Source organism: Budorcas taxicolor, chromosome 16 (assembly GCF_023091745.1).
Source record: "Budorcas taxicolor isolate Tak-1 chromosome 16, Takin1.1, whole genome shotgun sequence".
Lineage (NCBI taxonomy): Eukaryota > Metazoa > Chordata > Mammalia > Artiodactyla > Bovidae > Budorcas > Budorcas taxicolor.
Genome location: NC_068925.1, coordinates 72711401 through 72725868, shown reverse-complemented (window position 1 = coordinate 72725868; position 14468 = coordinate 72711401). Strand labels below are relative to the sequence as shown.

At 44.5% G+C, this 14468-nt stretch overlaps 1 protein-coding gene across 1 annotated transcript; it reads right to left on the bottom strand.

Annotated features, from left to right (window-relative positions):
- Positions 1–916: 916 nt before the first annotated feature.
- NEK2 (NIMA related kinase 2) lies at positions 917–12540 on the bottom strand. The gene is made up of 8 exons (XM_052654107.1): positions 12445–12540; positions 11026–11243; positions 10504–10744; positions 7785–7867; positions 6927–7053; positions 5716–5935; positions 4173–4298; positions 917–1143 (listed from the first exon to the last, which is right to left on the bottom strand). The coding sequence occupies exons 1-8, from the start codon at positions 12538–12540 to the stop codon at positions 917–919; spliced, it is 1338 nt and encodes a 445-aa protein (XP_052510067.1).
- Positions 12541–14468: the final 1928 nt, after the last annotated feature.

The window sequence follows — 14468 nt, the reverse complement described above, 5'->3', positions numbered from 1 at the left end:
TGCTCTGACATTCAGCTGTCGTGGGGACGCAGGGTGTTTTAGCAACAGCCTCCCTCCAACCACGACACTGCAAACACCTCCAGGCCTCGCACTGCCCTGGTGAGGACCACCCACTTGCATTGACAACCAGTCGCCAAGTGACCACACAGCCCTCGGGACCATATTTCCTGCCCTTGCTTCCCGTGCCTGCAAGCCATATTAGATTCTCTGCAACTACGATCAACCTATACAAGAGACACTGGATATAGGAAAACTAACGAATTCTTTTATTTAGTGAGAAAGAGGTGGACAAATGAAAGCTCACATACTGCTAAAAAGAAGAAAAAAAAAAGACACCACTGTACGGCTCTTGGGAACATCACATTCTCTTCCCTAGCCTCCCACAGAGTAGTGGGTATTTATAAGCGAGATGTCAAGGTTTTAGTGACCAATCTATAATCCAGTTAGGTTTTCTCTAAGCTAAGAACATTTAAAACCTCAGACTTTTATTAAAACTTCTAAAACATTTAAAACTTCTAGACACGACAGCTGTAAGACACCATTCAGTCCCTTAAAACGTCTCAGTACGCACTGCTCCTGAGTCAGTATCTTTTCCTAATAGTATTCCCCATCCCCCTACATTTAGAGTGTAACATTTCATGTTCCAGTAGTAATCACACACAGGATTAAAAGCCCAACCAGCCAAGAAAGTGTTATTCTTTCTATGAAGTGTTCATTACAAACGGAAGAAAAATGAAAGGCGTGGACTTTGGTACAACTGGTGCTGGAGGACTGCAGGATTAATACCCAAATACCCTGCCAACTCTACAAAAAGTGCGGCTCTCGAACCACAGAAACGGGTTACAGCAGTCAATTTTTCATCTAGAAAGCGCCAGCGACGTGAAGCACTCTGCACAGGTCTGTGTCTCTGGCCCGGCTAGCGCATGCCCAGGATCTGCCTGCTTTTCAGCTGGTAAGTCTTCTCAACGTCCGACAGGGCTTGAGCGCGAAGCTGAGCAGCGTGAAGCCTTTTTTTCAGGTCCTTGCACTTGGACTTGGAGGTGAGCTGACTCTCAGAATTCTCACCCCGCATGACGTTCTCTTTACTCTCCCCACTGAAGTGAACCTTCTTCTTCACAATCGACGATGGGAGATCAAACAGTTCTTCAGAAAGAAAAAAGAAAAAGCAGTTTGAGTTACGTGAACAGGCATTCAGCTCCTCCACACTTGACCAAACTTATTGAACATATTGACTCTCTCAGTTCCCATGTGAAACCTGGGTACCTGTCATTCTCTCTGGGACAGGAATGCTAAGCAGCATCCAACTGAGTGTTAAAGACCTTACTGGCTTTATTTAACGACTCATGACTGGGGTGGCATTGCATCCAGCACATAGAAAGGCTCCAAGGAACTGTACAAAATGAAAGCCTTTTATAGGCAGGAGGAGGCAGGATGATGAAGTAATACCAGTGGAGAGGGGCCTGCCTGTGGCAAGATCACTTTCCTTTAGGGGACAGCAGGGATCTATTAGGCAGATGACCTCACTCGTGCTGACCAGGTAATTCCAGGTTGACTAGTTTAAGATTCCATTCCTGGGAGAGGCTGAAACTGTGATGAAATTAAGCACCGAGTCTTGATTTGATGATGGTTGGTAACAAGTGACTCCACTTTGCCGTGCAGGGGAGACAGGAGATGTGGGTTCGATCCCTGGGTCAGAGGAGGAAACAGTAACTCCTCCAGTATTCTTGCCTAGAAAAAAGTTTCATGGACAGAGGAGCTTGGTGGGCTACAGGCCATGGGTTTGCAGAGTTGGACATGAATGAGCAGGTGGCTCTGTTTTGGACCTGTTGTTTCTTGTTTAATAGGTCAGGGGCTGTGGCTGGCAGAAGTCAACTGGCCTTCTAATCTATAGTCAAAAATCAAGGAACGTATGCTTCACTCTCTTATCAACCTTCCTCTTAAGGTTAAATGCACTGAAGATTGTGGGCCACAATATAAAACTTCTGAAATCAATGTTATTTATCTCTGTTCTTCAAAACAAGTGCCATTCTACCTGGAACACATTACTTCCAGGTAAGTATGGAAGCAGAAGATCTTTTTTATAGCAAGCACCTACAGCTTTGGCTAAATACTTAAGAATACATTTTAAAATGTTTAACTCACCAGAAACTTGTTTCAAAAAGAACCTAAGCAAATTCAGCACAATAAAAGTAAATCAAGTGAACAGAAAGTGAAAAATGTGTACTTTTAATGGGAAGAAAAATAATTTACTTAAAGTGGCTACACTATTAGGAACTAACAGGATTATTTGGGGGTTGGGAACTGGCAGGTTTGAATTCCAGAAACTTTTGTTTCTCCTTTGTATTCATTTAAAGGAAATACGTTCAAATATTTACTGAGCTTACCCTATGGGCCATTGTGGACCAAACAAAGGCCCTACTGTGGCAGCAGGAGATAGCATCTACAGATAAACAAGTCCATACGAGTATTTGAGGGTGGTACGTGTGCTGTGGCGGGGGGAAGGGAGGCAGAGGGTCTGGGGGTGTTTGCAGCGAGGAAGCCTCATAATAAGGTGACTTCTGAGCAGGGACACGAGGACAGAGAGGAGGGAAAAAGCCACGTGACTATCTGGAGAACATTCCAGACCACAGGCATGGAGAGGTCCCAAGAGAGGAACAGGCTACACAGAGAAATGCCGCGCTTTGACTGTCCCAACTTCCTATTTCACACACTCTTTCTCCGCAAAGCATTAGGAGATTGTTTTTAGGCCTCAACTCCATGGTTTCAAATAGACCCACCTTTATCAACACAAATAGCTACCCATTTGAGAGCAACAGTGTAAACTGTAAATCCTAATGAAATAGTTTCAGAAGAAAGAAAAGTGTTTAGAAAATGAATTAGTATTTCCTTAAATAGAAGAAGAAAGAGAATTAGCATTCACTAAATAGACTAAGGAGCACTTTCAAAAGATGCTGTTGCTAACTGTGATGACCGCAACTTAGTTTTCTCACAGCTGAATTCCAGAGCCTGAGGATGAGGAGGGGGCACTGCCACTGTCCTGGGCTCACCAGGGCGCCCTCTCCCCACTGCTTTGCTGCTTTTCTTGTTGGTGTTCAGCCGCTCAGTCATGTCCACCTCTTTGTGACCCCAAGGACTGCAGCCCGCCAGGATTCCCTGTCCTTCACCATCTCCTAGAGCTTGCTCACTCATGTCCACTAAGTCAATGCTTTTCTTAGGTTCTGACAAGTTCAGTTCTTCAAAATATCTCCGACCCACACTGGAAACTGCATCCTCACAGCTTACTTTAAGTCTTTGCCATGACTTGCACACAGGTGAATTCTTCTACCTACATACCCTACAAAGTGAAACACAGCGTTCCTCTCCAGGACTGCTCACCCTCCGCTCAAAGACTCTCAGGGAAAGACGGAAATAAACTCTTTAACTGGAAGAGCCGTCCCCAACAGGGCCTTCAATAATTCTCAGCAATGGACCTGATGCATGAAACTCACCCAGATAAAAATTATTCCTCATTCTATCATGACTTATGTCTAGTTTGTCTTTATGGATGGCAGTGCAGAATCTAAGAAAAGTTGAAATAAATATTACAAAAATACTGAAATGGTAGGTAGTCATATTGAGAAAAAAGATACTTCCATCACTAGTTTCATTTATTTCCCTTGCTTATTACAGAGCATATGTAGATATTAAACAATCACATTTTGACATATACATGTAACTGGAACGGGTCTTAGCAAAGAGCCAAAAGTGATGGCCTGTTCTACAGTTGGTTTGTCACACCTTTTAAGCCACGGTTTCTGTGAAGGATCTGGCAAGTGTTAGTTGGTCATGCGGCAATAGTAAAATACTGGGATTTTCACTTGAAAAGGGAGAGAAATGTAGAATTCTGATAATATACCTGGAGAAAAACCTGAAAGGCACAGCAATTTTTTATGACCTAATTTTTAATAATAAATATCAAATACTGCACATGTGGTTTGACAAAGTGAACAAAACTGAAGACAAACTCATCCCCACGCACAGCCTTACGTCTCTGATCCCAGAGAGTCAGCGACGGCAAGAGCAGAGTCCTTACCTCCACTGAGCCATATCCACCCAACCGAGTCCATCTCACAGCTCAGGACTCTGGAAAGCTAACGCGGGCAGCAGCTCCTGCTCAGAGCTGGCTCTCATACCTGAGCCGCCTGCCAGAGACAGGAACTTCTGCTCCTTCAGCAGGCTGTAATTCTTCAGCAGACCTTCCGCTCTGGCCAGCTTGTTCTCCGCCAGCCTCTCACGGACACAAAGCTCGCGCTCTTTCTCTTTAAAAAGGGAACAGAACAAAAACAGACAGAAATGACCAAGCGGCTCTGGATGTAAACGATTCACGTCTGGTTACCTTACTGGCTCATCCTTATCGGCAGGCTGGCACCTGGCCGCCGATGAGACACACCAGTCAACTGGACGGTCCCTGCGTCACAACCCAGTGTGTCAGTGTGTTGTCTCAGGTTCCCTCCTACGGACCAGCTAAAGCACAAGGACAAAGTCAGCTTCGACGTTCAGTCGTGATGTGTGGGAATAACTCACGGCGGGGGCAAAGAGCTCCCGCCATCCTGCTTGCCCCTGGGAAGGGCCGACAGTTCACTCTCCGGGCATTACTCGGCCCAAACCCCCTCCCTCGGAGTGAACAACAGCACCCAAAGAGAACGGAAAAAAACCACAGCACAGTGAGGTGCTACTTCTTTGGATCAGTAACGAAGGCTATTATTTTTTCATGGCCCAGCATTTAGAGTGTAGATTTCAGCTGCTACATGAAATTACAGAATACTGAGGCAAGTTAAAAAAAAAAAAGTTTTCGCTTGTTTTTTGTGGGTTCTTTCAAAAGAATGCCTTTAACAGAAGAGACTAAGATTTTCAGGCAAGCACAAGCTGTTCCTCCTACAGAGAGTGTATCTAACAGTCCCCGATGATTATCATCAGGAAGTAAAACATTAACTAATGCATTTGCATCCTTTAGAAGTACATTTAAAATTAAACATAAGTACATTCATAAGTGAATGTGCATTGGCGTAAAGCTGCAGAAGTGAGAGCGGGTGGGGCACCAGGGTGGAGGAGACTCACGGTCTCTCTCCTCTCCGTGTCAAAAGGCAGAGCCCCACTATTGAGGCCGCCCTGTGGAACTCCTACACCTGGCTAGCAGCTCTCACTTCAGAGGCATCAACAGACTCAACATCAAAAACTCCTGTGTCCGTCAATACCCGTCAGAGGATTTAAACATCTTGTATCCGCAGCCTCTACGAAACGACCTGAACACATATCGTCTTACACACGGTGCAATTTTAGAGCCGGGCCGCGCTGCAGCGTCGTGTCAGAAGGGAGAAGCAATGGCTTTGATTCTGGAAGGTGGTGAATTCTAAGAGATTCTTTACGATGGGAAACCTTAGGGCCCGTATGTTAAGGAATAAAAGAAAACAGTGACTCTAGAGTATGGGGTGATGACCCCTGTGCTGGGCTGTCACGGTTAGAGCCCAACAGCATGGTGACAGCGGCTGATCTCGGAGAAACAGGCTCAGCATGGAGGAGCCACAAGCCTGATACAGGCATTTTGTCTGTGCGAGTATTTATAAAAACGCCCTGCAAGGACAGACGTGAGACCCTCTGTTCAGGCAGACACTCACACACTAGGATCAGCCTCCAGGAGCACTGGGCTTCGCCCCTCACCCCACCCCCCAGACTTACGCTCCAGGCTTTCTTCCCTGGCCTTGAGGGCTGCCTCCCGCTCCTGTAACTGTATTTCCTTCAGTTTCAGCTCACTCAGCACAGGGCTGGAGTCCTGCAGCTTTTCTGGTTCTCCTAATCGCCGCCCTCTCCTCTCAGGATTTCTCCTTTGCTCTTCGGCAACCAAGTCTGCTATCAAAGGATTCTCAAGAATTTCTTCAACAGAAGGTCGATGGTAATCCTAGGGGAAAAAGACTCGGTGTTGCAAGCAGACTTCATAATGGACGGACTACTTATCCTGAAAGAGCAGTGACGTTTAAAACAGCATATATGCCAAAGCAAAAGAAAAGGCTCCTTCACAGGCGGCTCTTTTTTTTTAATCAGGTGTGCAGTGTCACAGTTCAATATCTATGAACACCACAGAGATCCCTGACACAATTCCAGCTACCATCCATCACCATGCAACTGACCCCCTTCACCCATTTTGCCCACTGCCCCTCCCCACATAGATGGGGTCTTAAACACCTGAAAAGTAAGTTCACTGGTGGCTTTAACTCAGGAGGCTCTGGGTCCACAAATCGATGCAGATTTTAACTTACCTTTGCTCCCCTTTAGGCTCAGCCCCTGTGCTGGGCTGGGTAGCACTGCCAGGGTCTGTTTGGGGGCACCCTCTGCCCTTGCGTCTCTAAACCATATTAAGCAGGACACTCTCTCCCTGACCTCCAATCCTGTTACTTCACTTGTATCCTTCTGTTTGAACTCCCACAGCATGTACCTCTGTTCTTACACCAGCCGGATCCCCCCAACCCCACCGCCAGGTTTGTTCTACATAGTCTCTTCGAGTCATTTCCCCTCTGCTCTTTTCACCCTCCCCGCCCCACCATTCCCATCTCTCATGGTCTCTAATCTCTCCGAGTTAGAGCAGAGTAATAAGATCTTATTATTTCTGGCCCCTTCCTGCACCATCTGCTGCGCTGAGGTAGGCAAGGACAAGGTGACTGATGCTCTCAATCCTTACTGCTACAAGCAGGGCAGAGCGTGGGAGGAGACATAAAGAGAGCAGAGACGGGCAGCCAGCAATGCGCCAAGGATATATGTTTTCACTTGTGTTAACAGAGCAGATTTATCAGCTAAGGAAATCTATTTAACGTTTCTTCAGTCTCACTGCTCCACAACAGCACATGCTGCAAAATTTAACTGAGGATGGAAACATGTCATCTTATAAACTTTACCTTTAAATTTAACATCCTCGTAATAATGTCATTTAATTCATCAGAGTAACGATATGGAATTCGCCTGAATTTGCCCTCTCTGATCTTCCCAGCTAGTTCCTTCTGGTTGAAAGCTGTAAATGGAGGCCTGAAGAGAAAAAAATAAATTTTTAATGTAAAAATGAAAATATATAAGAAGAAGCAAATCAAAAGCAGCGTTTAAGGTCCAGTTTGTATTTATGCTTCTGCCTCTGGGGCCTTCTTCTGTAGCTGAGTTTCCCACCCTTGGCACTTCTGACACTTGGAGCTATACAGCTCTGGTACGGGCTCTTGTCCTGTTCATCCTTATTATGCTTGCAGCACGCTGATCCCTGTCCCTTAGATATCAGTAGCTACCCCTAGCCATGACAACTAAAATATCTCCAGACATTGTCAAGTATCCCACGGGAAGCAAAACTGAGGGGGTAAAATTTCCCTTCCCTGCTTGAGAACCCCTGCTCTACAGAAGAGTTTAGAATGGAAAAAAAAGGGACAGAAAAAAGGGAAAGAAGCAGGGTTCCGTCCTGTCAGACCGCTCCTCTAGATCTTCATTTCCTTTCTTCCACAGGCCCGACCTACGTGCTCGCCCTGTGAGCTACACTCAGTCTGACAGGGAGGCACCTAACCAGGTTACAAGCTTGAGAAGTCTAGATTCAGCCTCAGGGGTTATGCTATTAACTTGCAACTCGTTTTTTAATCTGCCCATCTACCTTAATTTTAATCCAAGGTATGACTCTTTCAGACTTGAAAGTGCATGGATGCTCCAAAAGCTGAACCCAGTGACACGTGACAGACCTAAGCCTATACTTCGGACTAGAATCCCGTCTTCACCATACTTACATTAACGCACATAATTCATACAGCAAACAACCCAGTGACCAGATATCCGACTTCTCGTTGTAGGACATGCGATTCATTTGTTCCTTTAGTAGGGAAAGAAAAGAGAAGATTAAAGTTTACTTTGTTTTAAAACAGACTCACAGACACAGAGAACATACTTGTAATTGCCAGAAGGGAAGCAGGGGAAGGGAAGGACTGGGAGTTTGGGATCAGCAGATGCAAACTATTATATATAGGATGGATAAAAAAACAAGGTCCTACTCCATAAAACAGGGATCTACAGTCAAGAACCTGTAACAAACCATAATGGAAAAGAACATAAAGAATGTGTGTGTGTCTGTGTATATGTATAAAACTGAATCATCTTGTTGCATAGCAGAAATTAACACATCAACTATATACTTCAATAAAATAATTTTTTTTTAAGTTTGCTTTAAAACTTCTAAAATTACTCCTGGGACAAAGATGAAACCTTAAAGTTTAATAACAGTCACTCAAAAAAAAAGAAAAAATTTTATATTATAAATATATCATATCTATAACAAAAGTTTCAAATACAAAAGGCTGATTTCTCTTACATTAGGTCTTACATCATAAGATGGTACTCTATCTTTAAATTGATAATGAAAAAAAGGCAATGATCTTATCCTAATACACTTTGTCATATATAATCCTTTCACCTATTTTTCATTCACAAACATTTATTGTGTTACTACAGGCAAGGCACTGGAAACTCAAAGGTGAACATGAGACCTCTCTACCTCAAGGAATTCATAATCTAGAAACTCTATTTCAAAGAACCAGAGAAAAGTCTAAGATAACATCTAGCTCACATTTAAATGGATATAGACATTAAAGGTTAATTGACTCACCCATTTATGTATTTTTCCCTTAGTCCACTGTATATACCACAGTACTAACTAATAATCTCATTGCCTATTTAACTACCTGCCTTTCTTAACAACAGTCCACCATGGCTCTTATTTTCAGCTGAGGACACGGAGGCAAGCACTGTCCAACAGGTGAGTCTGGCACCACCTCCTGGCAATCAATCCCATAGGGAAGGCTCAACTGACCTAATTACAGGGACAGGAGGGAGCAGGAAGAAAAGAACTGCACAGGTTTCAAATTTTCCAACCACCACCCCTGGATAATTTTCCTTGGCTTCTATTTGGAATCTGATCCAGTGAGAAAATGACACTGTTCTGGCCTTATCAGATCTTAGTCAAAAACAAAGTCATTAATTTATAAAATTGTATACTGTAGTCAGATTGCTTAACAAAAAGATTTACAAAATCTGGAAGCATTTGTGAACTGCTAAAAAAATAAATCTCTCTCCATCTTTATTCTGTTCATCGTTTGTATTTAACACATTGATTGGTGCTATCACTTATTGATTCAAGTTTTTTAAAAGTTACCGTGCTATGCTTAGTCACTTAGTTGTGTCCATCTCTTTGTGATCCAATGGACTGTAGCCCACCAGGCTCCTCTGTCCATGGAGATTCTCCAGGCAAGAATACTGGAGTGGGTTGCCATGCCCTCCTCCACCGGGATCTTCCCAAACCAGGGATCAAACCCATGTCTCCTGCATTGGAGGCAGATTCTTTACTGTCTGAGTCACCAGGGAAGCCCAAGAATACTGGAGTGGGTAACCTATCCCTTCTCCATGGGAACTTCCCAACCCAGGAATCGAACCAGGGTCTCCTGCATTGCAGGTGGATTCTTCACCAACTGAGCTACCAGCGAAGTCCCAGAAGTCACTAGAGAGCCACACATAATTCATACCCTTTGACCCAGCAATTTCATTTTGAGAGCTATACACCAAGGAAATAATCAAAGAGGAAGAAAGAATAATTCCTACAAAGATATACATAGCAGTCCTCCTTAGAATGGTGAGACATTTTGGAAACAAAATATCCAGCAATAGAGGAAACCCATTAAGTGGGTGGAAACAGTACCTCCGCAGTAGGAAAAGGCAACAACAACAAAAAAGAACAAATACTAAAGGTTAACACTGCAAAAATATGCCTCCTGGGCCCTGAATCTCCACACACAAGAATCATCTAGGGAGTCTGTTAAAATACAGAGTCCAAAATAAAAAGGTGGGGGACAAAAAGACAAAAAATTGAGTGCAAAGACCACTCCAGAGGTCCTAAGTCCCTGGACTGGAGCCCAGGACTCTGCATTTTAAACTATCACTCCAGCTGAGAACAAGCTGGTGTCCAGGACCTATGGCACTTTGGAAGTACTGTACTTAAGGGCAGAGACAAAACCTATTTCATCTCTATGATCCACAAGCTTAGCACGTGGCAGCCATTCAGTGAAAATCTGACTTTAGTGGTCTGGTGGTGGGACTTCCCTGGGGGTCCAGTGGTTAAGACTTCGCCTTCCAATGCAGGGAGTGCAGGTTTGCTCCCTGGTTGGGAGCTAAGATTCCACATGTTTTGTGGCCAAAAAAACAAAGCATAAACAACAGAAGCAATACTGTAACACATTCAATAAAGACTTTAAAAATGGTCCACATCAAAACAAAAAATAATAATAATCTTTTAATGGTCTGACGGTCCATTTGAAAATTATCAATTTAAAATAAAACAGTATTATTAATTCTTGGCTATTAGATATTACTAAACAAAGAAATAAACAAAAAGCTCAATTTCCTTGCTTGAATGCTTAGCATTAAGATGTTTTAAAAGTATATACATTTTGAAATACTTACAGGAGACATGTAATAAGGTGTGCCAACAAATGTTTTCGCAAAACTTGTATCGTGGTTTAATATTCTAGCTAGCCCAAAGTCTCCAAGCTTAACGTTCTGCTTGCCATCCAGAAAGACATTGGCTGGTTTCAGATCCCGATGCAGCACAGTGTGGCCGCCATCACTTCGTCTGTGACATTCCTTTAGGGCCAGAGTCAACTGAGCCATCACACGAAGAACAAACTCTTCATCCAAGTATTGTCTGAAATGAAAGCAGTTATGTAGCATGTATCTGCTGAATAAAACCATTACAAAGATGACAGGATGTGAATTATCTAGTTTTCTAAGTATACACATAGGGAAATAAATTATTTGGATATGAAATTCAAGTGTTGACTTACCAGGGATTTTCTAAAGTACTGTGGACCCACTGAACAAACACAAGAAGACTCTTCCCCATTACTAAGTACTTTGTCCCTGATCCTAATATAGGATGTTTCTAAAAACAAAACTAGGCCCATTTAAGAGATGAATTTATCTTACCTTTCCTTGGTTCCCTTTGAAATCACACCAGCCAGGTCTCCTCCTTCGCAGCATTCCATGACAATGTACAGGGTCGTGTTGGTCCGGTCAATAATTCTATCATAGTAGCGGACAATGTTTGGATGTTTCAGCTCCCGAAGCAAATTCACTTCAGAAACAAGCATTTGTTTCTCAGTTTCTGTCATGGAGCCATAGTCAAGTTCTTTCCAAACTAATATCTGAAATAAAAATTTCCAAGGTATAAATGAACTCATTATAACTCCAAATTTTTCAAATTTAAAAAAAAAAGTTACTTATCTAGTAAACAGATCATACAGTCACTATTTATCTAATTTAGTTTAATGAACTGAGGACCCCTGAGTTTATTTCCATAACCTTCCCCTAATTTTTAAGCAGTGAATGATGCAACAGGGGGTGATGAGGGAGGTTAGGCCACCCCCAACCACCTGCCCTCAATGCCTAGTGGGAGGTTGGCAGAAGGTACTCTAGTCAAAGCTGGAGCAGAGGCGATTGAAGTCCCCGACCATTCCGACTAGTCAAGATTTCTAGGGTAAGAGAACTTAGCAAAGACCCTTCCATCCGAGCTAACTTCCTTTCCATTATTTTTTTTCTGTGTGGGTCTACCCAGACACCTTGGGAGATATGAATCTAACAATCGGAATAATGAGTTGGTGATGGACAGGGAGGCCTGGCGTGCTGCAATTCATGGGGTCGCAAAGAGTCGGACACGACTGAGCAACTGAACTGAACTAAATGAATTCTGACTACAAGACATAGAAGTTCTAGGTTCTGATGGTTATGACAGAGAATTACATTTCTCTAAAAACAGCTCAGGAGTCAGCTACCAGTCACCAGCAGAAGGCCCATAGCAGGTCAAAGCAGAAAAAAGGAAGAAAATGGAAGAGAATGGAAAAAAGACAGGATAACAAAAAACATACATATATATATATATACATATATTCTACTTGGCACATTTTATTAGTTTTACTTTGGCCACGTGATAAGAGCTGACTCACTGGAAAAGACTCTGATGCTGGGAAAGACTGAGGGCAGGAGGAGAAGGGGACGACAGAGGACGAGATGGTTGGAAGGCATCACCGACTCAATGGACATGAACTTGGGCAAACTCCGGGAGCTGGTGAAAGACAGGGAAGGCTGGCGTGCTGCAGTCCACAAGGTTGTAGAGTCGGACACGACTGAGCGACAGAACAACAACAAAGAATTAAGGGACAGATTCACAAATTTAAAAAAAAAAAAAAAGGATGCGGCTTCCCATCCCTCGAGAGACCCAGGACAGACACAGATCTGGGGGAGAAGGCTGGCTCTTCTGAGCACCCTGCTTTTCAGATGCACACCGCCAGGCTCCCTGCTTCCTCTGGGCGGCCTGGGGGCGGAGGCAGAGACCAGGCCCGCGCTCACCTTGCCGTCGCTCTTCCTGCGGATCTTCTGGCAGCGGCCGTAGGAGCCGGTGCCAATGGTGTACAGCACCTCGTAGTCCTCCACCCGAGTCGGCATGGCGGGGCCCGCGCAGGACGCCTGCGGGCCGTATAGTCTCCTCAGAGCTCCAGCCCCGACGCCCGGCCGCCCTGATCTGCAGCCCCGGTTTAACCGTCGCGGGCCCCGACCTCGCAGCCTATTGGCTCGCGGTAAGGCCGCTTCGCCTCTCTAATTGGTTAAGAAGAACACAACACGCTGGGCATCTTGGGAAAAAGGTATCGCTAGGCAACCGCGTCGGCGTCTGTGTCGACTTCCGCTGCCAACTTCCAGTGAGAAAGGGGCGGAGCTAAAGCCCAAGGTGGGCTGGGGACCGAAAGCTGCAGCGAGTGGGCGGTCCCCGCCACCTTGTGCCTCCTCCGGCTGAGGTTGCCGAGGCAACCTAAGTCCAGAGGTCTTTCTTCAGTTATTAGCGCACAGCCTCAACCGACTGCCTTCTGACCTTTGCACTGTGACCTCTCACTCTCCGGCACGCGCCCTCCGCTCTCAGGTTCCCGCCCCCTGAACCCGGGCGGGGTCATATACTAAATCCTGGGCGAAAGCTGAGTGCAGAGGTGAAAAGTACTGGCCCTCTGTAAAGGGTGCGGGAGTGAGGCCGACAGTGCTGAGGGACTGTGCCAAGCACTTTACATGTATTGTCTGGTTTGTAATACAGGAATTAGTGTTATTTCCCATGAAGAAACGGAAGGGTAGAAAGGTCACAGTATTTGCTTTAGGTCCAAAAGCCAGGACTCAATGCAAAAACAGTGGATATTTATAGTAATGATTTAAAGTTTTCACATGACTTTAGGGTGCAGCCATCCTAGAGAGAGTATATTTTTGAACACCAAACGTGTACAAAATCTCTAGGTGGAAAATGGCATATGGAGGTCCTTGATGTTTTGAAATACCCAGAAGAATATGGTGGTTCTATAAGATAGAGATGGGCTTACCTGGTAGCTCGGTGGTAAAACAATGTGCCTGCCAATGCAGGAGACGCGGGTTTGATCCCTGGGTGGGGAAGATCCCCTGGAGAAGGAACTGGCAGCCCACAATATTCTTGCCTGGGAAATCTCATGGACAGAGGGGCCTGGTGGGCTACAGTCCATGGGGTCACAAAGGAGTTGGACACAACTTAGTGACTAAACAACAATGTAAGGCAGAGAGAGACAGTCAGGTTTACCTTTAAGACTGTTAAAATTTGTTGTTGTTAGACTACCTTTGCACTCTGAATAGATTATCTGAGGTGCCAGGCACATAATTAATTGAAGCACTTTATTGAATGCAGCCTCTTCGGAGTGCGCACAAAAACCAACATTTTCAACTCACCCTGCCAGCTGGAATTGTCCCACTTTTACCTGGAATACTGCACCTGGAGCCCTCTATCTAAGGGGTGGATGGAGGAATTTATACACTACAAGAAGGCTAATACTTTGGCAATGCACTAATAGGTCAATTTTCTTTAAATATCTGTTCAGCATGGGATTAAAAGGAAACTGATTTTCTATTAATAAGAATTACAATCCTCTTTATGTTAAAAATGAGGAATTCATTACATGTACTGAATATTACATAATCGGAATTGCCAGCCAGATTTTTTTAAAGTAATATTCAAGAGCGTTGTATTGCTTCAAGGGAATGGAACCATTCCATTACAAAAATTATGTAAGGCGCCACACGTGGCTGAGTTAATTGGCTTTATATTTTTTAATTTTAGTACCTTTTAAAGGTTTGGTGGGCTTCCTCGGTGGCTCAGCCGTAAAGAATCTGCCTGCAACACAGGAGACACAGGTTTGATCCCTGGGTTGGGTCGGTCACCTGGAGGAGGGCACAGCAACCCCCTTCAGCATTCTTGCCAGGAAAATCCCATGGACAGAGGAGCCCGGCAGGCTTCAGTCCATAGGGTTGCAAAGAGTTGGACACGGCTGAAGTGACTGAGCGTGAGCACTAGCAAAGACTGACATCCATGA

Coding starts and splice junctions, on each gene's coding strand:
- NEK2 (XM_052654107.1), bottom strand. CDS start 12,540: ATGCCGACTCGGGTGGAGGACTACGAGGTGCTGTACACCATTGGCACC. Junction 11,244..12,444: donor GCAGGAAGAGCGACGGCAAG/GTGAGCGCGGGC, acceptor TTTTTATTTCAG/ATATTAGTTTGGAAAGAACT. Junction 1,144..4,172: donor GTCTCTGGCAGGCGGCTCAG/GTATGAGAGCCA, acceptor TTCTTTCTGAAG/AACTGTTTGATCTCCCATCG.